General features: G+C 36.4%; 1 protein-coding gene across 3 annotated transcripts in view; it reads left to right on the plus strand.

Annotated features, from left to right (window-relative positions):
• Positions 1-671: 671 nt before the first annotated feature.
• Positions 672-23068, plus strand: part of arhgap36 (Rho GTPase activating protein 36) — a 43848-nt gene continuing 21451 nt past the window's right edge. For 2 of the 3 annotated variants that reach the window (XM_053500577.1, XM_053500586.1), the window contains exons 1-2: positions 672-938; positions 21994-22150. In XM_053500577.1, the coding sequence (XP_053356552.1) occupies positions 849-938; positions 21994-22150 (247 nt within the window). In that variant the 5' untranslated portion in view covers positions 672-848. Of the gene's footprint in view, positions 939-15994; positions 16253-21993; positions 22151-23068 lie in introns of those variants that run through there. The other variant, XM_053500590.1, reaches the window with a different exon arrangement.

Genomic DNA, 23068 nt, shown 5'->3' on the forward strand with positions numbered 1-23068 from the left:
GTGTCAGTAAGAGTAATTAGGATGTGTTGAATCATATTGTTGACTTTTTCACTACATGCCTTTATAGATTCATAGAAGTAAATTATCTTTTGTGGGAGAATTCAAACGCATAGTGAAAATGCAGCTTGCGGTCATGCATCACCTGGTTTTGTTGACTTAAACATTACATTTTTAGAAACAACCAACCATTTTTAATTGAGCGATTCTATCAGCTATGCATAAGGCATGCCATGTGTTGTTTTTGCCATTCCACCTCCCACTGGTAAGACAGCAACACATTTTGATAATGAGTAATTTTACAAAAAAAGTAATAGTTGCTCTTGTGCAATACTGCACAGATAAGGTGAATGCATCCAACACAAAATGGCATTAAGAAGTTACTAGTTACTAGTCCTCAAATCAAATCTGTCTTTAGCTTCTTTTGTAACCAAAGAGCCGTCTATGTTACTTCTTGCAAAAGGGGAGGGAATGAAGAGAGAATCCCTGGTTGGTCCATGTGCTGAGGACTTCTGCTTCAGTGCAAGCTGAGCTCTGTGCCATAAGTCGAGTGTTTCCTGTTTCTGACAAGCACAGTGCACTGCTGCACGTTAGAGGCCCATATTTTATCAAAGTGGAACACACACACACACACACACGTGCACAGAGCGCCCTGCAGAGGAAAACCTGCTATCACTTTACAGATACACAGCCCAGCGAAGCATGTTGTGTCGGACACCCAGTCTTCGATTGTCCCTAGGTCAGGAATACCTATTGTGATGGGAGTCTGACCATTTGCGGTGCACAGAAGCAAGAAATGTGGATCTTTATTTGTGTTTTTTAAATGCCTAAATAGTAGCTGCTGAGGTGGTATGGTTTTATTTTTGGGATCTCATGGAGCCTCACCTACAGTGATGCAGCCTGAGGAGCCTGTGCGTCAGGAACTGCAATTTTATTATGTGGTGAGTTATGATGCACTGCACAGTGGGTTCATTTCATTTTGTTACACATAACAGTCAGACTTTATGAGGCTTTATTGAGTCTTTTATTAGTCTTGGCTGAGAAAGCCTTGGTTTTAGTAGAACTGTAAAGTATTTTACCAAATTTCTTGTGATTCAAAGGAACTTGTATATATATATTTTTTATTTCATCATTAATTACACATTTCTTCTTTAGAACCTCAGATAATATTATGCTTTTAAACGATTTCTATGTTTGACAACAAAAATAACAAAGATGACTTATTGATTTGAATTATTGAACTAATTTGTTATATGAGCACTTGTTTGATGTAAATACAATGACAGAAACTTCTCTTAGTTTACAACAGAGACACATGACTCATGTATCAGCCTCTGAGTCAGGTTTACTATCAACTCTTTAAGCTTTAATATTAGTAATAACAAAGTGAATACAGTTTATAGATCACAGATAAGTCATCATTTGCCTTGACTAAGTCATTTACATGTGCACTATAAAACATGCCGTCTGTACTGAATTTGAGAGGATAAGTTTATGATTTCACTGACAATGCAAATAGACATGATAATCATTGAAGAATGTTAGGAAATCATGACGTACAATTAAATGTGCACTAATTGTGAGTGGATTAATACAAGTCACCAGTTCTCTGCTTTGTATTGTTTTTACTGTACATTTTAAAAACAGCTTGATGAGAATTGATGGGAAACACGAGCACAACGTCAAACAACTGCATGCAAAGTCCTGGATTGTCTGCTCCGCTTCCATTATATACGTCGGTTATACAGTCATCTATTGTCCACCTAATAATTAAAAAACTCCTAAAGATAAAAATAAAACGATAGGAATAAGCAATGTACCTGGAGTCTACTTCTAACTTGGATTGGGAGAAGTGGAAGTTGTTTAAACATCTGGCTTAGGAGGGTATTGCACAACAACTTGGAAGAACACAATGTAATTAAGACCACATGTCACAAGGGAAAGTAAGATTGTTCTCTTATTCACTGCCATTAGCTTTATTTGTGGCTGTTCTTTAACCTCAAGAAAGCATTTTGCATTGCCAGGTGTAAAGTCTGTGTTATTTATGTCTCCTTTTTTTCATCATGTTGTGTCCTCAAGAATTTAGTATCCGTGCTTGCTCTGAACTTTTATTTGAGCACAAATAGGTAATGCAGTAAACAAAATGTTCTAAATGGATGTGAAATGACATTAATAGACGTTTAGTTCAGACCACTGTGATATATTCCTATTCAGGGGAAATTATTATTATTATTATTATTATTATTTTTGCAAAATATTACCAGATATTCTCTACAAGGCTGCCATTCATTCACTGCCACTCTTGATGAACTACTGTAGGTTTAACACATCAGGTGTAATGCATGTACTACACATTCATATCTAATGCGAGAGAATCTCCATAAGAATGATCTCAACATTATCAAAGAATCACATTAAAGCAATATTATACAAGAGGGATTGTTGTTTCGGTTGACTTCCAGTGTGATATAACTTTAACTATATATTATCTATAACCATATATAAATTACAGATTATGGCTTGTTTGTTAATATAACCGGTTTATTTTAACACAGATGCTCCCACGCCTGGCAACAATACTGTAGCTAACCACGACCGTTAGTTAGCGGCTGACAGGAATGAGATTCATTTTAAATTCTTACTGGTACTATGCAGCCAAACGGTAACGAGGATAAACCATGGGGGTGATATACAGTCCTGTGAATTTTGTTAGTTTTTATTTATTTATTTATTTTTCTAATTACGCTTTAAAATATCAGCTACCTTAACTTCCAGGTTCCTGGGTTAAGTCTAAAACAGCGTTAAATGGAAAGCTAGTGTGCTATGTAGGGTGTAAATCCATCGCCCCACCAATCAAGTAGTGCCCTTGATTAGGGGTTAGAGATGGATTTAGGATTTAGCCTTGTTTTAGCCCGTAGTTAGCTTTGTAGCTCGCCTTCAAAGACAATAAAGCACATATTGATTAGAAGCAGTTACTAAGGAGACAAAGTGTTGTTGTAGATGAAATAATGTTATCAGATATGTTTTCTTGACTGGTTTTGGATGTTGTTGTTTTTTGTTTTTTTTTACCAGGTAACCACTTTCCTCAGTATGGCAAACTATACTGACCTACTTTCCCCCATGCTGTAGTTAAACATCTCAGTGCTGTTACCGTCTATCATCACTACTTGGCTCTTGTTCAATCAGATTGACTTGGTCTAACTGTTGTATATACAATGCTGTGCAAAAGTGTTTTTGCATATTAATCACACTTATCTGATTGAGGTCCACAAACTAATTTTAATATATAAAGATAACCTGAGTAAAATTAAAATGCAGTTTTTAAATGACGTTTTCATTTATGTCGGGGGAGGGGGGCCCTGCCCCTGCCCTGCCCAAACCTAGAGTACTTGGCCCCCATGTAAATAAACTGAATGAATAAATGAACAAATTAATCGTGAATGAACTGTGATTAACCACATTTCTTTGGATGGCTGAGTTGAACTTCACTTGACACACTCAGGCCCGATTACTTCCAGACCTGTTAAATCAAAAAATCACTTAAATAAAACCTGTCAGACAAAAGCAACACATCATGCCGCAATCTAAAGAAATCCAAAAACAGATGGGAAACAAAATAATTGACATCTATCAGTCTGGAAAAGGTTTTACAGCCATTTTTAAGCCTTTGGGTTATACAGAGTGAAAGCCATTTTTTACCAGTGGAGAAAACTTACTTTTAGTGGTTAGCCTACTAAAATTACTTCAGGAGCAGAATGACTGATCATCCAGGAGCTCATAAAAGAACCCAGAACAACATCTGAAGAACTGCCTCAGTTAAGGTCAGTGTTTATGATTTAACAGCAAGAAAGAGACAGGGCAAAAATGGCATCCATGGCCACTACTAACCGTAAAGAACACAACTGCATGTCTCACATTTGCCAAGAAGTATCTTAATTATCCCCAAGACATTTTGGCAAATATTCTGTGGACTGATGAGATGAAAGTTAAACATTTTGAAGTAAAACTAACACGTTTTATAAAAAAAAATAACATCATGCAAACAGTCAAACATGGTGGTGGTAGTGTAATGATCTGGGGCTTTGTAGCTTCAGGAGCTGGACAACTTGCCATAATGGATAGAACCATGAATCCAGAAAATCATGTCTGGTCATCAGTCCATGACTTCAAGTCATCCTCTGAATGGCTCAAATATATATATGAGATATATAATATATGAGATGCTGTGGCATGAACGTTAAGTTCATGCTCGAACACCCTGCAATGTGGTTGAATAAAAACAGATCAGCAAAGAAAAGTATGTCAAAATCCCTCCACAGCCTTGTGAAAAACTCATTGCCAGTTAATGCAAATGCAGGTGTCGCTGCCAAATGTGGCACAACCTGTTATTCGGTTTAGGGGGCAATTACTTTTTCACAGGTTCCAGGTGGGTTTATATAGCTTTTTTTCACTTAATAAATTAAATCATCTTAAAAAAAATGCATTTTATATTTATTCAGCTATCTTTGTGTAATATTAAAATTTAATGATCTGAATCATTTGGGTGTGACAGATATTTAGAAAAAATAAATCAGTGAACCATCTGTAGAGTTTACAGAACATGAACATGGTCTGAAAAAGAGAAAATTTCCAGTGATATGCATATCTATGGGCAAAAAATGCCTTGTTGATGCCAGAGGTCAGAGGCGGGTTCGAGCTGATAGAAAGGCAACAGTAACTCAAATAATATCTTGGTACGACTGTGGAATGCTAAAGAGCATAACTGAACACAAAACACATCAAATCTTGCCTTACCTGGTGCCACACCTGTCAGCTAAGAACAGGAAACTAAGGCTACATTTCACATGGGTTCACCAAAATTAGACAGCAAAAGATTAGGAAAAAAGTGTTGGTCTGATGAGACTAGATTTCTGCTGTGACATTCAGATGGTATGGTCAGGCTTGTATCACAACAGTTTGGGCTCCAAGTTATGGTGTAATCGTGTAGGGTATATGTTCTTGGCATTCTTTGGGACACCTGATCACAAAGCTAAAATTATCTCAAACTGGTTACTTGAACATGACGAGTTCAATAGAGCACCTTTGGGATGTGGTGTAAAAGAAAATTCACATAATGGCATCCAGCCAAGAAAACTGCAGCAATTGTGTGATGCTATCATGTCAGTATGGACGATAATCTTTAAGTAATATTTCTAGCAGCCTGTTGAATCTATGCCTTGAAGAATTAGGGAAGGTGTACTTAATGAAGTGGCCATTGAGTGCATACTTTAATATACATTTAAAGTTTTAGGTTTTATTGTGATATGCACATTAAAGAAGCATGTTCTCCCTGAACAATGAAATCCTTTCTTTGCTGTTCCCAGTGAATGCCTTAAAAAATAAATATAGGTATAGAAAAAAACAGATTAAATTTTTTTGAATAATTGTGATGTGGTGCTTTATTGTCATTGCACAACCATACCAGGATTACATCTGGAAAAAGTAAACTGGTGAAAAGACACGTGTTAAACATAAATCTATTCAAATGAAATATTCCTGTTGAAAAATAGCATTAAAAAACTTTCCAGAATTGATTATTTTACCAGATAAAGCATTCTGGTGAAAAGCTGTAAAGTGAAGCATCTAACTGTCTATAAATCCTTCTTTGTGGAAGCTTAAGAATTTTCTTCATGTCCCAACTAAAGACGTAGACTAAGTACAAGTTAAGGTTTTTTATTATGCATGTACATGCAAATGTGGAAATAGTGGAAATGTGTTTTTTAATAAAAATAAATAAATGTACTTTGCTCTGTTTAATGTTAATTAAATTACTAATTCCCTTTATAAAGAATTCACAGCTGTTAAATTGTACAGTATATAATGAATAACAAAGCTCGCAAATACACTGTTATACGAAAATATTAAACAAAAAGGATGATAAAAGATATATAACTCCCATATCTTATATATATGTTTTTATTATTAAATAAAAAAGGTTTTTGTCACAATTTTTGTTGTATCTAATCTGTGAGAAAACTTCCAGTTATCCTTTATGTGACCCTACTGCTGTTATAAACAGATACTATTTCATTCGGCTATTTTCTTGTCTTGAAGTTGACAAGTCAGAATTAATTTTGAATATTTCATTTTTTCAATTGAGAAATAAAAATGGGCTTGATCCTATAGAATCAATATTAAAAAATGCTGACACTGGAAAATCCTTCCCAAAATTTTTAATAAATGTATCCATACAGAAAGGTTCAAGATATTAGTAATTGCACATTTTTGTTGTTCTTAATAATAATAATAATAATAATAATAATAATAATAATAATAATAATAGGCACCTGCAGGTCCTGGGTTCGAATCCCGCCTCTATACTAAAGCAGTATAGACAATGAGTGAGTAAGTGAATAATAATAATAGTAATCATCATCATCATCATTGTCATCATAACACAAGCATTTTCACATCCTGTACCTATGACAAACATACTGTTATAGATGACCAATCAGATTCAAGAATTTGGCAGTTCTGTATTAAAAGCTTCATCAAGGCTATAGCCTGTCTCTAAACTCCCACAAAAGCAAGAATATTTCACATCCCTAAAACATGGCCATCATCTATACAGTATAAATGAACAGTTTTAAATGAAGTAAACATAATTTTCAGACCTTTACAGATTTTGACAAATTATTTTTCTCTGTCAAAAAAATTCTATTAAAAACGTTCCATTTGAACTTCTCTTTTGCAAATCCTGACACAGAATGGCTCCATTAAAAAGCAGAACATACTGTAACAACCTGAAAAGACAGTTATATCACTTCTTTATGTCATGTGGTCAGTAAAGCAAAACTACTCTCTCAAAACTGCTCTGAGTGAACTGAATGCATTCTCTGAAATTTTGGAAAAAGCAAGTTTTGGTACAGTGTTTTCAGATAGACTTAGGATTTCCCAAATCACCAAAATATTGAGTCAGATGATTTGTTCTGATTTTATATTTGAAGCTTAGGGGATGAGATGTTTGTATGTGAAACAGTCTTACCAAGGATGCAGAGAGGAAGAGAAATCAACATAAACCATGATCAGCACCCAGAATAAATTGTCTAGACAGCCGATGTTTGGTCAGATAGGCCTAAATCACAGCGGAAGGAAGAAACAGCTAATCAAAACAAGACAAGAGTTTTTTTTTCATATATAACAGGGTTGTGATGAGACCTGTGAGAGGTCACGTATGAATGGGAAGAAGAAAAAAATCCACAAACATGGGTGGGGAATGTCCTGTTTAGAGAATCATAGCATCCCTATGTTGTTTTGGTAAATAGTACTTCCTTTTTATGACCTCCAGGGAGGTTTGGAGGAACAAAGTGATGATATAATGAAAGAAAAGAAAAAATAAAAACAAACAAGGTTTGGACTAAATGGGGTTGGGTGGGGTCATGCAAAGCCTTTGGAAAACTAATTTCTTTCTTTTTATATCACAAACTGATTTGCTAGATTTTTTCAAATTAGATATAGCTTATCCTCTGTGACAGTGGGGTTGATAATAAGATGGATTATTAGCGTTATCGATGATTCCTGCAGGCTGTCCGGGGAAACGATTGGTTATCCAGCACCTGCTCCAAATTGAGAACAACAACCATGACCTCCTGGTTAGATCACAGCAATAGACGAACCAAAACTACCTAATAAAGATAAGCTCTAATTAAAGCATCATTATCTGGGTAAAACACTAACTAAGTCTAAAATATCTATTAATTTATTTTGCATGTAAAAGGATATAGTATTTGAATATTAACAAAAACTACCATTACATCTAGCTAACAAATTTTGAATGCCTTCTAAATATTATTATGCAGATCTGATAAAAGGATGGTGACACAGTGGCTTAGTTGTTAGCACTGTTGCCATGTACCTCCAGGGTCCAGGTTCAATTCCCTCCTCTGTGTGCATTATGTTTGCAAGTTCTCCTTGTGCTTAAGGGGGTTTCCTCGGGGTACTCCGGTTTTTCTAAAGACATGCAGATTAGGTTAATTGCCAATCCCAAATTGCCCACATTGTGTGAATCTTGAGAACTTTCTAGTTGTAAAATGGAAATAAATAAAATGGTAATCACTATTGGCCTCCGTGGTCAGAGATTACTAGAAGGAGTATACTAGAATACTAGAATTTTTTTATTGCTTTATAAATATTACCGACAGGTCCTTTATACTGTAATATTTTACCTTATTTTACTTTATTGCTTTATAAATATTACCCACAGTTCCATATACTTTAATATGTTACTTTGTTCTACTTTATTGCTTTATACATATTACCAACAGGTCCTATACTGTATACTGTAATAGTTTACTTTAAAATGCTGTTACTGATTATCACTTGTACCAGCTACTACAGAAAACACAATAATAAAACTACTGAAATATAAAGTGAATAACATTGATTATCTCATTACAGTGGGCCCTGTCAATAGGTGAGATAAATTAGACAGCAAGCGAAAAGTCAGTTCTTAAAGTTGATGTGTTGGAGAATAAAGACACTTTAACAAAGACTAGTCTAACAAATTGGGCTAGCTAGACGACTGGGTCAGACCATCTTCATAACAGCAGGTCTTGTGGGATGTCCCCAGTACGACAGTGGTTAGTACTGACCAAAAACTATCCAAAGAAGGACAAGCATGAACTACCGACAGGGTCATGGGTAATCATTACTCACTGATTTGTGTGGGGAGCAAAGGCTTGCCCCAATACTACCGAAGAGCTACAATAGCTTAAATTGATTAAAAAAAAAGTTAATAGTGCCTTTGATGGAAAGATGCCAGAATGCACAGTACATCCCACTTGCAGAACATGGAGCCTTGGAGCGTCTATGCTGAACCCTACAATGGGCACATTAGAACTGAACCATAAAGCAATGGGAAAAGGTAGCCTTGGGTTATAAACCATGTTTATTTCACATCATGTGGAAGGCCAGGTGCATGCAGGGTCACTTACCTGGAGAAGAGATGTCCCGGGATAACCTATGGGAAGAAGGCAAGCTGGCAGAGGTGGTGTGATGTTTTGCTTGGAAAACATAGGTACTGGCATTCAGGTGGAGGTTACTTCGACATGTATCACCTTAATGTAGACCAAAGGCACTTTCTCATTGCAGTGTTGACTATGAGCAGGATATTGCACCTCGCAACGCTGCAAAAACATTTTTAGCTATGGTTACGGAACAGGAAATAAAGTTCAAAGTGTTGATTTAGCCTTGAAATTCTTTCGATCTCAATCCGACAGAACATCTGTGGGATGTTCTGGACTAACAAGTTGAGTCTCCAACTTGCAACTTTCGGGACTTAAAGGATCTGCTGCAAAGATCTTGGTGCCAGATACCACAGTACACCTTCAAAAGAGCTGTTTTGGCAGCAAAAGGTTGACCAACATGATACCAGGCAGGTTGTTTTAATGTTGTGGCTGACTAAAGTAAAAAAAAAAAAAAGGTTTAAGGAATCAATGCAAGATATTTTTTGCCAAACTGCAGTTCTGGTACTTATTTTATAAGACTCCTGTGTGGACAGAACATCGCCAATAAGTAGTCACCTAACACTAAATTAAGGCCACATTATTGTGAAAGCTGTATCTGTGAGTCAGAGTTAGATGTCAAATGCAGCAGTTATGTTTAGTTGGACTGGAATTTCATTTCCTCCTTGCAATAATTATGTAACAGTTGCTTTGTTTATTTCACTGTATGCCCGCTGTTGGCCAACATCTTTGCATGCAATACAACTTATTGGCAAATGGATGTGTTACAGCAATCTGTGTTTTGCTTTATGGAACAGATGTTTATGTGAAAAATATAATTAAAGTGCTTCTTTACAATCCAGATTGCATAAGCTCTGTGTAGGCAGTATAGTATATCAAAGCTCTGTGAGCACATTGAGAAAAATACCACAAGGAAATAATAACGTTAGTAGCTTCTTTCACTCACTGCCTAACCAATATTGTCTGTATACGCATATTGGTGATGCCATGGTTGCAATGCCTTTTAGCACTTGTTAATGCAGGGTTTTTTTTTTATGGATTATTTTCACGCAAAGCATTTTTGTCACTGAAAAACCAGCATATTTTCTTACAAGTTGTCTTTTTGTGACAATGTCTACACTGTGTTGTGAAATAATGAAAATTAGCATAGAATTAGAAAATAGGCGAAATGCCGTTAATTAGCAACCATGCTTGTACTATACCATTAATAACTTTCTAATTATTAGCTTTTTCTTAATTGATTAGTTGCTTCCAGACAATAATAAATAAGAGAAAAGAAACAGGCTTGAGTGAATGATGAGACTAAAATTTTATTATTTTTTTTATAACCTATACAGTAGGTTGTTGTGAATGACGTCTCATCTGTGTTAAAACATTTTTACACTAGTTGCTCCATTTTTTTTTGTAAATGTGATATCAGTGACATTCAAGTGGCACACGAATCGCTAGATCACACAAATGTTTTCTGTCCTTGATCACCACTTCCTTTTCATGGGAGTACATTTGGATGTTGCCTACGCAGAAGCTTTTGCTTATCTTGATGTTGTGAATGTTTATACTGACAGGGTTTTAGTAATGAGCCTGGATCTTGGTTTTGAGTTGCATCTAGTCAGATTGTCTGTGTTAATTCACTGGTTCTGATTAATCATTGTGTGGATTGGTGGTGCTTGTTCTATGATGGTACAATCTACAGGTGTCTCTTGACACGTATAACCAGGCATCCTTCCAACTTCTATTTTATTCACCCTATAGAAAGTTATATTTTAACTACATTTAAAGTTATAAAAATCTGCAGTGACATACTGTAAGTAAGAAATCTGGACTTGCTGAAGAGTCCTGGTACTTTAAAGAGTGATGAACATAAGCACTGTTTTCTTTTTCTCATATTCTTAAATTCTTTTAAATAATATGAACTTCAACAACAGTCTATATGTCTAATTAAATTATTGTATGATTTGTTTGTCCCGTAAAGATGTACGCAGATGGTGCCTGTAAATTGGGGAGTTGCCTGGCACTTCGGTCACTTCCCTAAAGAGGGCAGTACAGTCTATGGTCTGGCACTCTAGGCGTGGTCCTGGTAAAAGTAAACCTCTTACAATGTTAGGAACAGTAACAGTATTTTTTTGCATAACCACAAAAGTATCATTTGTACACAATAAATGAAATTATAGCAGTGGTAAGGTGGTGGGAAACTGGATGTGACTTAGGGATGTTCCTGTTTGAAGATGTTCCTGTATAAAGGCATGCTATGACAACAATTTATTTCCTCTAATGTAATCCAGGCCCTGTGTCTTATTCCCACCAATCAAAAGCTTTTCCTGACTTGTTGATGTATGGTGAGAAATCCCTAGACATCAAGATCCTCTCAGTCTCTGGAACATACCATAAGTCTTATTGTTGTCTGAAACTTATGACATTTCAGGTTTGGCACAAGTCCACATGGAACGCTTCTTTTCCTTCCTTTGGAGTGATGTGGTCTCATCAAAGGCAGTAGAAGGCCCACATTATAGAGGCAGAGGTCAGCTATGATTTCATCTGTGTTAAAGCAACACCCGTAGTGCAGTGGATATTTGGAGATTTGTTTCACACCGCCACCCACATTATAGAGGCAGAGGTCTACCTGTTAGACACAATCTGTTACTGACACCTTTAGTAGAGTCTCGGTGACGAACCACCAGCTGTTGTTCACAAGCGTTTATATAAACACAATTGCTTGAGCATTACCAGTTTTTTTCTATAAGATTTTTTTTTTTTTTTAATTAGAAATATGTTATCCTGAAATGTAGTTATGGACTAAATACATAGTATTTTAATTACATTTGATTATTTTTGAGTGTTCAGACAATAGTTAACGTCTCCTATTAGGCTTAGTGGTTAGCACTGTCGCCTTGCACTTTCAGGGTCCAGGTTCAATTCCTGCCTCGGTGTTTGCATGTTCTCTCCGTGCTTTGTGGGTTTCCTCCGAGTACCCTGGTTTCCTCCTACAGTCCAACAACATGCAGATTAGTCTAATTGGTGTTCCCAAATTGCCCGTATTGCCTGCCTCGTGCCCTAAGACTTCTGGGATAGGATCCAGGCTCCCGCGACCCTGTATACAGGATAAAGCCGTATAGACGATGAGTGAGTGTGAGTGAATTAGTAACCTATTCACCTGATACAAGTCTATTTCGGCCAAAACAGGATGAGAGGAAGTTGGTTGTGGGGTCAAAGACATGAAGCTGAGCAGCCCTCTTTCCTCTGTGTGGTCGGATACGAACATTTTAACATTCAATGAAAAATGCATTGAAGGCTGCAAAAAAGTAGAATTTTTATTTCGTTTCGCTTTTAATTGAATATATGAGTATGGACTCGTAATAGCACCGGGTCTACATTCTGTTTCTGAAGCCTGTCAGAGAGATATCAATTTGATCTTCAGCAGGAAAAGAGGTTTCTGGCTGCTTGAATATTTTAAGACAGAATGATATGGTGATACTTGAGTCTGAAGTTCAGGTTTCTGACAGTGATAAGACCTTAGAGTTTATGATTGTGCAAGTGCTAGCCGCCTCAGTTTCCATTACTTACACTTACACATGTTAGCAGAGCAAAATACCTGGAAGATTTTTTGTTTCTAGAACATTAAACCTGCCAATCGTTCTGGATCTCCTGACACCTTTTTTCCCAGGTAACATTCCTAAATATTCTCTTATGCTATATTTAGTTGGTCATACTGTATATACACTACATTGTCATGCAGTTACTGTATTTTATCAACTAACTGGGTAGTAATGTGCTGTGAGCACTGCAGGAAACTTAAGTCTGTAATCTTCGAGCCTGGCCTGTAGAATACATTACTTTATTTTACTGATAGTGTTCTCAGTTAGCGGAGTATGACATGTTGATTGACAGCTTCCCATGAAGTTGATGCATTAAAGTTGTGTGCATTTCTTTGAACTATTTTTTTTCTGTAATACTGTTCTACTGTTCCACTAATATTTATTTAGTCATCGTGATTACTAATATTTTTTAATAGTAAAAAAAAGTTTTTCTTGCTTAAGTTAAAAATGCACTCTTTATCGCCTGGATTTGGCATGTGTTCCTTTTTTTACATATTAACAGTTCATACAGTATGTTTAGTTGGAAACATGAGGTGTTAAAACAGTGCAAGACCATCATTATTACATACAAAAGCTTAAAAAGGACAACTTGAGTGATGAGTGATGATGTAATTGCATGAGTGTTTATCTTACTATTCTTGTGAAGATCTTCCATTGACATAATTATTAATGCAAGGGTTACAGTTAAATCCAACTTTAACTTTCACAACAGAAAACCTTTGGCTTTTCCTCATTGGGCCACAAGGTCAAAACTTTCTATTTTGCCTATATGCGTGAAAGGACTTTTGCTCAACACCAAGCAATAAAAACATGCCCCCCCCCAACACACACAGAGTAGAAACACATATATAGCTCCATTGTGACTAAAGCCCTCTGGGATGTTGGTCATGTGAGAAAAGCAGCACTTCTTGTCATAAACCAAAGCCTCACAAAGAAGTATCTAAGGTGCTTTTGTTTGTTGTGCTATTGTGCATGTTTAGGGTGTGTGCGCTGACGGCATACTTCCATCCGCATATATCTGCAGGAAGCCTGCACTGGAATTTTAGAGCAGCAATTGTTTCTCGCTCACTGTGGCTTTTCATTTTCTATCCCAGTGTTAATAGGTGCTCCTGCTATCATCTTCCAAACACTGCTTTTGCTTTCAAATGTCTGTAAACATTTGCACTTCTTTTGGAATCGCATGAGGTCAGCTATGATTTCATCTGTGTTAAAGCAACACCCGTAGTGCAGTGGATATTTGGAGATTTGTTTCACACCGCAGGTGTTGCTTTTTATGTAATAGTAGAGAAACTATTAAAGCACAGAACAGAAAACAAGATAAATGGGCTGAGTAGAGTTGTTCAGCAGATGGCCGAACAATGGGTGTGTTTTTGATGTGAACGAATGGACATACTGTAACATTGTGCTAATATCTGGACTCAAACATAATGACATCAAATGCTTTTGAATAGGTGTAGTGTTTATAATTACAGTACTGGGTTCTTGAGCCACCTCCATTTCTTCATATTTTGCTTCCTATAAAGACTTTTACTGTATGTATTTTTAACATACTGTAGTCTTAAGGAATAGTTTTCTAGGTTTACTGAAGGACATTTTTAAGAAACAGTCACAGATGATGACAGATGATCAGGCCGGTGATTAGTATAATGCTGATGCTGTATGCTGAGTGGTTGGAACTGATGAGAGGGGAAATAAGGTTGCTGCTGAGGTTGTTACATAACCAAAATATTTTTGGAGCCATTTTGGAGCCTAAGCAGTAGTGGAGCCTTTTATTATTTATTTATTTATTTATTTATTTATTTATTAATTTTTATTAAATGCTTATGAATTAGGTGAAATTGGTCATTATGGGGCATAATGTGTGTCAAAACTATTTGCTACTCTTTCTCCATCTTTCCCATTCTAAATTCAATTATTGTGTCCCACAAGCAAAGAGAATGGCATCAAGATCTAGGGATTTAGCCATCATTACCATTCAAACTTCGGACACATTCCAGAAGGAACTGCAGCAGTTCAATCTTTTGACCGCACTATATGGCCAAATGTTTTTGATCACCTCATATGTTGATCTTCTCCAAACTGTTGCTACAATGTGAGTTCTTGAAGACATGGAGTCAAAGTGTTCTGCACAGATCCTTGACCTCAACCTCGTTGAACACCTTTGAGATGAACACAGACTGCCCCCTTCCAAGGCCTTTATGAATGCTCTTGTGCGTGAATAAGCAAATCCACAAAGCCACATTCCAAAGACTAGTGACAACAGGTTAAGGTTATTATAGCAGTGAATATGGACTACAGTAACTCTAGAATGGAAAGTTCAACAATGTTCACATGTGGGTGTGATGGCCATGTGTCCACCTACTTTTGACCATACAGTCAAGTGTAAAGGTTACTACCCTGTCTATTATGTGCTTTTGTAAAAAAAATTATAAAAAACAAAATTATAAAAAATTATAATTAGGCAAATACAACCTCAGATGAACAAATTTTTTTTTACTGTGCTATTATTTATTTAACAACAATGAAGCCAAAAAAAATAATAAAAAATTGGACAATCCTAAGTACCACCCTGAAACAAAGGTTTGTAAATCCATCTTTAGCAGCAATATCTTAAAATAATTGTTTCCTGCATGGCTTTATCAGTCTCTCACATCTTTTCGCCCATTCATCTTCATAACATTGCTTCAGTTCATTGAGCTTTTTGGGTATTTGCTCATGCTTATTGTTTGGAAATGGTTTCTCAATCTTTTCCAGATTGATGTGGAGCAACAATTGCTTCTCTAAAGACTATGGCTTATATCTTTCTCTCTTAGCAATGTGGTAACACACACCAGAAATCTGCAGACCAGCAAACTGTCAAAACCTCTGCTTTATAGAGGTCTGCACACCTGCTGATGATCAATGAATAAAGAGCTGATGATTACCAACACATGGCTGCACCTTACTCTCTTCATTCATGTATTAATAGTATTAATGCTAGGAATGTTTTCCTGCAGGTTAAAGTAATGTTATGCAGTTGATTTATTTTTAATTTTTTTGCTTGCACAGCAACTGGACATCTCATCTTGATATTGTTGACGTTTTTATCTTATGTTTAAAATAGATTTTAAAGGATTCTACCAGATTGAGAACTGTTAGGATGTTGCATAATGTCAGAGTTGATGTACAAGTTTGCCATAGTTAAAGCTTTTTCGGTTCACCCCAGTGGGTGAATATTTCTCATGTTTGTTGTTATCCCAGCTGTATACATAGCACGAAAAAGCAAAGCCCCTGAGAAGTTCTTATTAAAGCTGCACTGCCCCTTTGCTGATCCCCGTTTCCTCCATCCCCTCATCTTCTCACATCTCCTCCCCTCTTCTCCACATCTCTCCTCCTCTTTCTCTCTAGTTTACTGCGAGTGTTTACTTTGAGCTTGCACTTGGCTGCCCTGTGGCCCCGTGCTGATTTACTTGAGAGGGCAGCAGATGGAGAGAGCAGACCTCTCTCTCTCTCTCTCTTTTACACACACATTCTTCCTGTCTCTTTATCTCTTTCTCACTGATTCTGTCTCCTGAGTGAATTTTGGTCTTTCGTGTTCCATTTGGACTGGTACTACCTGGCTGTGCGTCTGAAGGATTTCTGCCCCAATACCACACATCATCTGGCTCATATACTGTACAGGTAATGTCAAATGTAATTCTGTGTGAGTATGGGCACAGATGTATGAGTTTGTTTTGATCTAATGTGTGCTAGATGTATGTGTCTGTGATGTCATATGTGAGTGTGTGAAAAGTGAAAAGCTGTTTAAAGGCATTGCTTACTGGTGGGTATTCTGTGTGTGTGCATGGGGACTGTGTTTTATTGGAACTTTAGGTTTATAGTCATTCTTTTACATTAACAAAGCATGTGTGCTGGGAATTCCTGTTTAACTTTATACGCTGCCTTGCCACATGTGTAATGTTTGTCCATGCGTGGGAAAGAAAGAAAGAGATAGATTGTTTATGAGAGATTAATTATGTCTCATTCAATTAGACTTTGTTTGTTTAAAGTAATCCTGCTGTTTTTTCGCATTAACGTGCAAGCTGGGATGCTGGATAAATATGCCTGTTTTCTATTTTTTCTTCATTTTACCAGATAGAACTGTAAATTTAGGAGCTATAATAAAAGAATGTTTTTATGCTGTTATTATGATACTTATATCAAAATATCAAATCATTAAAACTACTTAGGTTATATCGTTGTGATTTATTGAAACTATATTTACCCCATGTTTAACCAAAGAAGTTTAATACGGTACTATTATTTTATACTACATTTTCATATTCTCTGAATGTATCGTGATTTTTTTTCTTTGGTGTTCACTTTAATTAATTTATTAATCTTAATTAATCTATAGTGTAATTGTTATTTTCCAGGTGCTAATTACTGTTACGGTAGTAAAATAATGTAAAAGACATTTCATAGCTACCATGGCTTTTTATAAAGCTTTTTATTCATTTATTTATTTATTTAAATTAGATACAGTCATTGTTTATAACTTTGTTTAATGAAAATCCTTTGATCTACATAAACAAAATCTTACACGACCCAGTGTGCTTCTGCTCCTCCTATATAACCCTAAACATACAGTAGTTAGAATTTTTTTTTTTTTAAAGATTTACAAATGTTGTTTGGCTTTCAGTGATTCCGTATTTTACCACATTGCCCAGAAGTGATCTCTCTGTCACTTCTCAAACAAAGTCTTTGTAGTCCTGTTGGTGGTTTAACCACTATATTGAATATCAAACAGGACCAGTGACTGAGAAAGATGCTGCTGAATTCACTGAGATCTGAATAGAGCTCTTGTGTCTGGCTTGTCACTTCTGGTAAAGCTGAGAGCATCTTAGCAGCACATTTGTTTCATTGAAAATCGTATTTTATGTTTTGCTTTGGATCTGACCTCTGACCAGTTTTAATACATCAAATGTAACTTTATGAACAGATCTGTAATGATTTAAGTAAATGCAATCATTAAATGCGGTGCCTGGATTTACAGTATGGTTAGCCATGTCCAAGTTTATTAATGCTGACCAGCTGAGATGCTTAAAAACATTGGTCTATTATAGCAATGAACTCAAATCCCATTTTTCGCATTTTGATATTTTCAGCACTGCAGAGTGATCAGTCTAAAGATAGGAGGGATAGCCTGGAGTTGCCTATTCGTTTGCCTTTTTTGGCTTTGTTTGCCACAACTAATTACCCACACACAAAATATTATCTAAATGTTCAAGAGTTATTTGTACAGGCTATCTGTGAGTTATCAGAGTTTGTGTAAAGGGACATATTAAGACTCAAAGGTCCTCATTACAAGATGAGGTTTTTGTTTTTAGTGTTGCTGGAAAACTCTTTACTGTACATGGTAAAATATTTCATACTAGATTTATTTCTGAAAAATACATGTAAGCTTTCTTGCTTCTTGTTTGCATGTATCTTAACCAGAATGCTTTTATTGGCAATTTAAAGTCTGTTTGTTCCGTAAAGCGAAAAGACAGTAAAATTGCATTTCAATTCTGATTTCATTCTGACTTTGATACACAAGCATCACTAATATTTATGCAAAATTAAAAAGTGTAACGTCTGTTTTAATGTTTCTAAACCATTTAACTATCAAATGATTTTTTTAAATCAAAGTCTTATATTGTCTGTATGAGAAAATCAGAATTAAAAAAAAAAACCTAACAAAAAAAAAAGATAATTGTACAGCAAAATTCAGCAAAACAGTTCAAAATTTGTACAGCAAACTTTTTTAATTTAACTGCATACCCTCTGATGGGTTTTCCAGGTAGCCTTAAATTTCACAGCACAGTGGCATGAATGACAGAAATCTGAATTAAGACAAATTGCACAAACTAAAAGTAATAGAGACTATTCACTAAATTACAGGGAGCACATAATGTCTCTTGGGTTCATTGATTTAGAGGCCTGTTTTGAGCCTGTACAAGCCAATTATATACCCTACTAATTTTACTGTGCATTTAATCAGGCCATGATTTAGCTGATGATTGGAGAGAACACTTAAAAGGAACATGATGTTAAAACGGACAGCAGACTGCCGTACAGCCAGAAGTAGACCAGTTTGTCTGTTGCTAGAAGCATTAGAGAGCTTAAACAGTTTAGCCACGTTAATAGTTCATGACCCCAGGGTAAAAGCTGCATACCTTGCTTCCTGAGCTCTGGAGTCACTTACTCACCTTCATCCACAAAATAAATGGGCCACTTACTAATAATCGGATAGTTCAAAGAATGTTATTCTGCTTTAGGCTATTCGTTTCATTGGGTTTGCATGGAATGCACTATTGTCCTGCTTGCATTAAAAACACACGGCCCATCTTGCCATATCCAGTTCTTTTAAAAGCAGAGTGCTGGAGGGTGTTAACCGATCATGCTGCATCTGACATTCAAAACAAAAATCTGAACTTTCTGACCAATCTGAAATTCTGGAGATTTTTTTTTCCTGGAGAAAATGATTAATCAAATATTTAAAACTTAAAAAGGTCATATTGGGAGTAAAACCATATTGGGAGAACTTTTGTTATGTAAGGAACATGTTTTGAGGCTGCATGCTTTCATTGTTTATCTGCATAACCTCAACCATATAAAAAAACAACATTGCTTCAGATAACTATTTTTAAGTTCGTGTTTGTGTAATTCAAACCTTCATATGGTTTGCATTAAAGGGCAGAAAATGTAACATACTGGTTGAATGTTATTTCAATGGGAACTGTTTTTTGTCACCACACTAACAAGAGCTAATTTGGCTAATTGCAGCCTTGATTAAAGGACCAAGACGCTTAGTATTACTCTAGCATATAATTATCACATAGTTTATACAAAAGCCTATAGATGCCAGAGACATGTTTTCGCATGCAGTCAGTGCTTATCCTCCCATAGTCATGGTAAATGTTTAACATTAGCTTTATACTCAAAGGACCATAATGCAACTGAGGTCAAATGATCCTCAAAAGATATTAGAGGTCAAAAGTTATTGTTTAAGCAGTCATAATTAAAGATGACAACAAAACTCGATCAGATCATATTTACTAATTCAATAGCATATCAGAGAAAATATCACAAGGACATCAACTTCTAAACTCTGACCTACAGTGTAACCCACACAACTCAGCAGGTAGTGTGATGATGACCATAGCAGAAAGTGATTCCCAAGTGGGTAAAGGGAAACGGACATGCAGATACTCCAAAATAGAGTGGCTAATACTCAGCAGTTTCTGATTAAATGGACATCCTATTTGTCTCCATTGAGCTCATGTTAGTATATTAGATCATTGTTGGCATTCATAGCAATAAAATTTCCTTTCCCCAATTTTTCTCCCAAAATTCAGTCTTTTATATAGGTCCGATAAGGTTATCTGAGTCATTCAAATTATAATACAAATGTGATGTTTAATTAATCTTTTTAAAATAAACCTTAAAATTATACAAGCAAAGAAGCTTACCAATTACTTGATGTTTTTTTTATTTTTATATTAATCTCCTTGCAAAGCTTTTGCAATATAGTCTGCTATAGTTTTACACTCTGCATAGAGGAAAGCTGTTAGTTTCCCGTTTACCCCAAATTTCATTTACGGGAAACAAGAATTTTATAATTTGCATTTGAAAAAACTAAATTAAGGTCTCTCTTAAACCGAAACATAATAAGAAAACTTTTTAAATCTAATGAGCTACTAAAAAAATTTATAAATAAAGCATAATCCTTTGATCATTTCAAAGAATATTCCACAGCATGTTTCTTTCATGGTGAAATGTGGCTTGACAAAAGACCCCTTTCACCCTAAAGCTCATAGAGCATGACTGATTGGCAGGATGCTCATGTTAAGGTCAGTACCATCTCCGTCATCACTTTCATCCCAGCGGATTTGAGAATAATCTTTTCTTCTGTGCCTTTGGAATGTGAATCTGAAGCAGGAGTTATATTATTACCCTTAACACTCAGTATGTGATTGTAGTCAGTAACACAGGTTGCATAGGTAGCCATATCATAATGCCAGATTATTCAGAATGAATAAAACATGGAGCATTATTGCTTTAATTTGATGAGTAATACATCACAAACAATCTGCTTCCGTCACTCTACCTACACTCAGGTTTTCTCCCTAGTAAACACAGAAATCAGAGAAATCCTATTGCGTTGCCAGTGGCGAAAAAGACGGTGACTGTGTTCTTTTGTTCCAGTAAATCTCAAACGTGCAGAGAGAGAGATAAACACGCTACACACAGCCTTTGCATGAATCCACACAGGATGTATACAGTCAAGAGGGCTATGTGTGGGTGGTACCTGACATTTGTTTAAAACTAGTGGCGTGATAGGGATTAAATTTAATAGCAAGTGTGGTAGATCTTACATTTGTTTTTGTATCACAGATATTTATAGATGTTTTTGCAGTCCCACAGTAGGGATGAGTAACTTTTTGGATAAGTGGCTAAGCAGGAACTTGTTGGCTGTGTGTCATTCTCGCTTAAGGAGAAGTTCAGTATTTATGGATCATGACAGTGTCTAGACTGCATAACGCGAGGAAGCGGAATGGTTTATTCTTCCCAAAAGAAATTGGGATTTTTATGTTTGAATGACTGTGAACGAGTGCAGAAAAAATGATCCTTCCTTTCCTTTGATTGTTCATATATACGCAGTCAGGAAAACTGTTAAAGGTGAAACTGGCTCTCAGAAGGACCATCCCATGAAAGGATGACCGAATGCTACAGTGTACCTCTGCTGCAGAGGATAAGTTTATTAAAATTATTTGACTCAGAAACCACAGATTTGCAGCACCATAGATTAGAGCCCACATACATGCTCCTAGGAGTTAAGCGGCAGACATATTTCAACATCCACTGTTCAGAGGGGACTGCAAGAGTCATGCCTTCATAGTCGAATTACGGCAAAGAAACCAATACCAGAAAGCATGGCTGGTGGCACTGTTGGTGACTTGGGTAATCGGCATGGGGATATGTCATCTCATCTGGTTTGCACTTAGTGGGACAAACATTTGTTTTTATAAGGAAATTTTCTTATATAAAAGAAGTTAATTCTACTCTCTTCCTCTCTTCCTCATAGATCTAGTATTAACACGGTAAATCTTCTTCCCCAAAGTTGAGCCAACACCTCTTGGTTCATCTCTGGATGGACATCTGTCCAACTTCCACTCTTTTGTTCTTCAGGATTTTAACAGGACATTTTACAATGGTCAATAGCACAGGCATTTGGTCAAGCACAGACCACATGTTTGTGTGTTGATTGAGTCTCTCCTGATGCCATAAAAGCTTATCGAAGCACAGTGAACAGACCGAGTGACCCGCTTATTTAACGATGCAGTTTTAAAACATTACAGTTTTCCAATTTTCCTTTGATTTTTTCTATCTGCTTTCAGGGTGACCATATGTGGACCACCATGTTTGGGCAGAGTGTAAAGCTGCAACCCGTAGCCATTCAGAGCCTGTCAGAACTGGAGCGAGCCCGCCTACAGGAGGTGGCCCTCTATCACCTGGAGGAGAGAGAGCTGGACTTTAAGATCAGCATTCCCAAAGGTGTCTACCCTCTACTCACAGTATACACAATTTGTCACGAGTCTCACCGAGCTACTATAATCTTGAAATTCTAGTGGGCTTGGAATTTACAGAAAGTTCCGTAAACACAGCACCATGGAGGAGATCAGAATCCAGAGGGACGGTAAATCTATTGGTTCAGCGTTGGAGGAAGAAAAGAAGCAGTCTGTGAGTGCGAGAGATGAAATGAGAAGATAAAAAACAAAAACAGATTCAGGAAAAATAGTCAATTTCATGGGTTTTGTAATATACACAAGGCATGTGAATAGTCCTGGTCATAGCATTAAAATGTCATGTCTGGAACTTGTATCTGTATCTTGTCTCCTGACTAGGAGAAGCATTTGGAGTTTCCTCTGAACAACATGCTGACTTTTTAACTTGATTTTCTTAAATTCCTAAAAAAGAAAGAAAGCCTACATTCACTCACTTTGACTGCAGGCCACACTTTTCACGCGTGGGTGTTTAGTATGGGGTGTTCAGGACACTTGTGAGATTTCTTCTTGCAACCTGTCTCACATCAGAACTGAGCAGCTAACCCAAACAAATGTGAGTTCATCCCTGAGTTACAGATCAGTGTAATGGACCTATTCTTTCATGGAGCTATAGGACAGTCCAAAATCTTACGCCGCTTCTCATTTAGTATATTAATTGTATACTACAATATACAGTATACTGATCTCTGGCTTGGTTACCTGTTATCATCTGCACCTGCTTGATCACTGGTCCATGTTTCAAGTTAGATGGTTGTTTATGCTTGAATGATTCATAGGTCACTGCCTGGCTTCACAAATAAAATATTCCTCTGAATCTGATCAGGTACAGGGACTGGCCTGAAAATAAGAGCCAAAAACTTGCCAAAAAATGAGAGCCAGAAACGTCAGTCAGGAAGCCTGGAGCACT

The sequence above is a fragment of the Clarias gariepinus genome, chromosome 1, assembly GCF_024256425.1.
Source record: "Clarias gariepinus isolate MV-2021 ecotype Netherlands chromosome 1, CGAR_prim_01v2, whole genome shotgun sequence".
Classification (NCBI taxonomy): Eukaryota; Metazoa; Chordata; class Actinopteri; order Siluriformes; family Clariidae; genus Clarias; species Clarias gariepinus.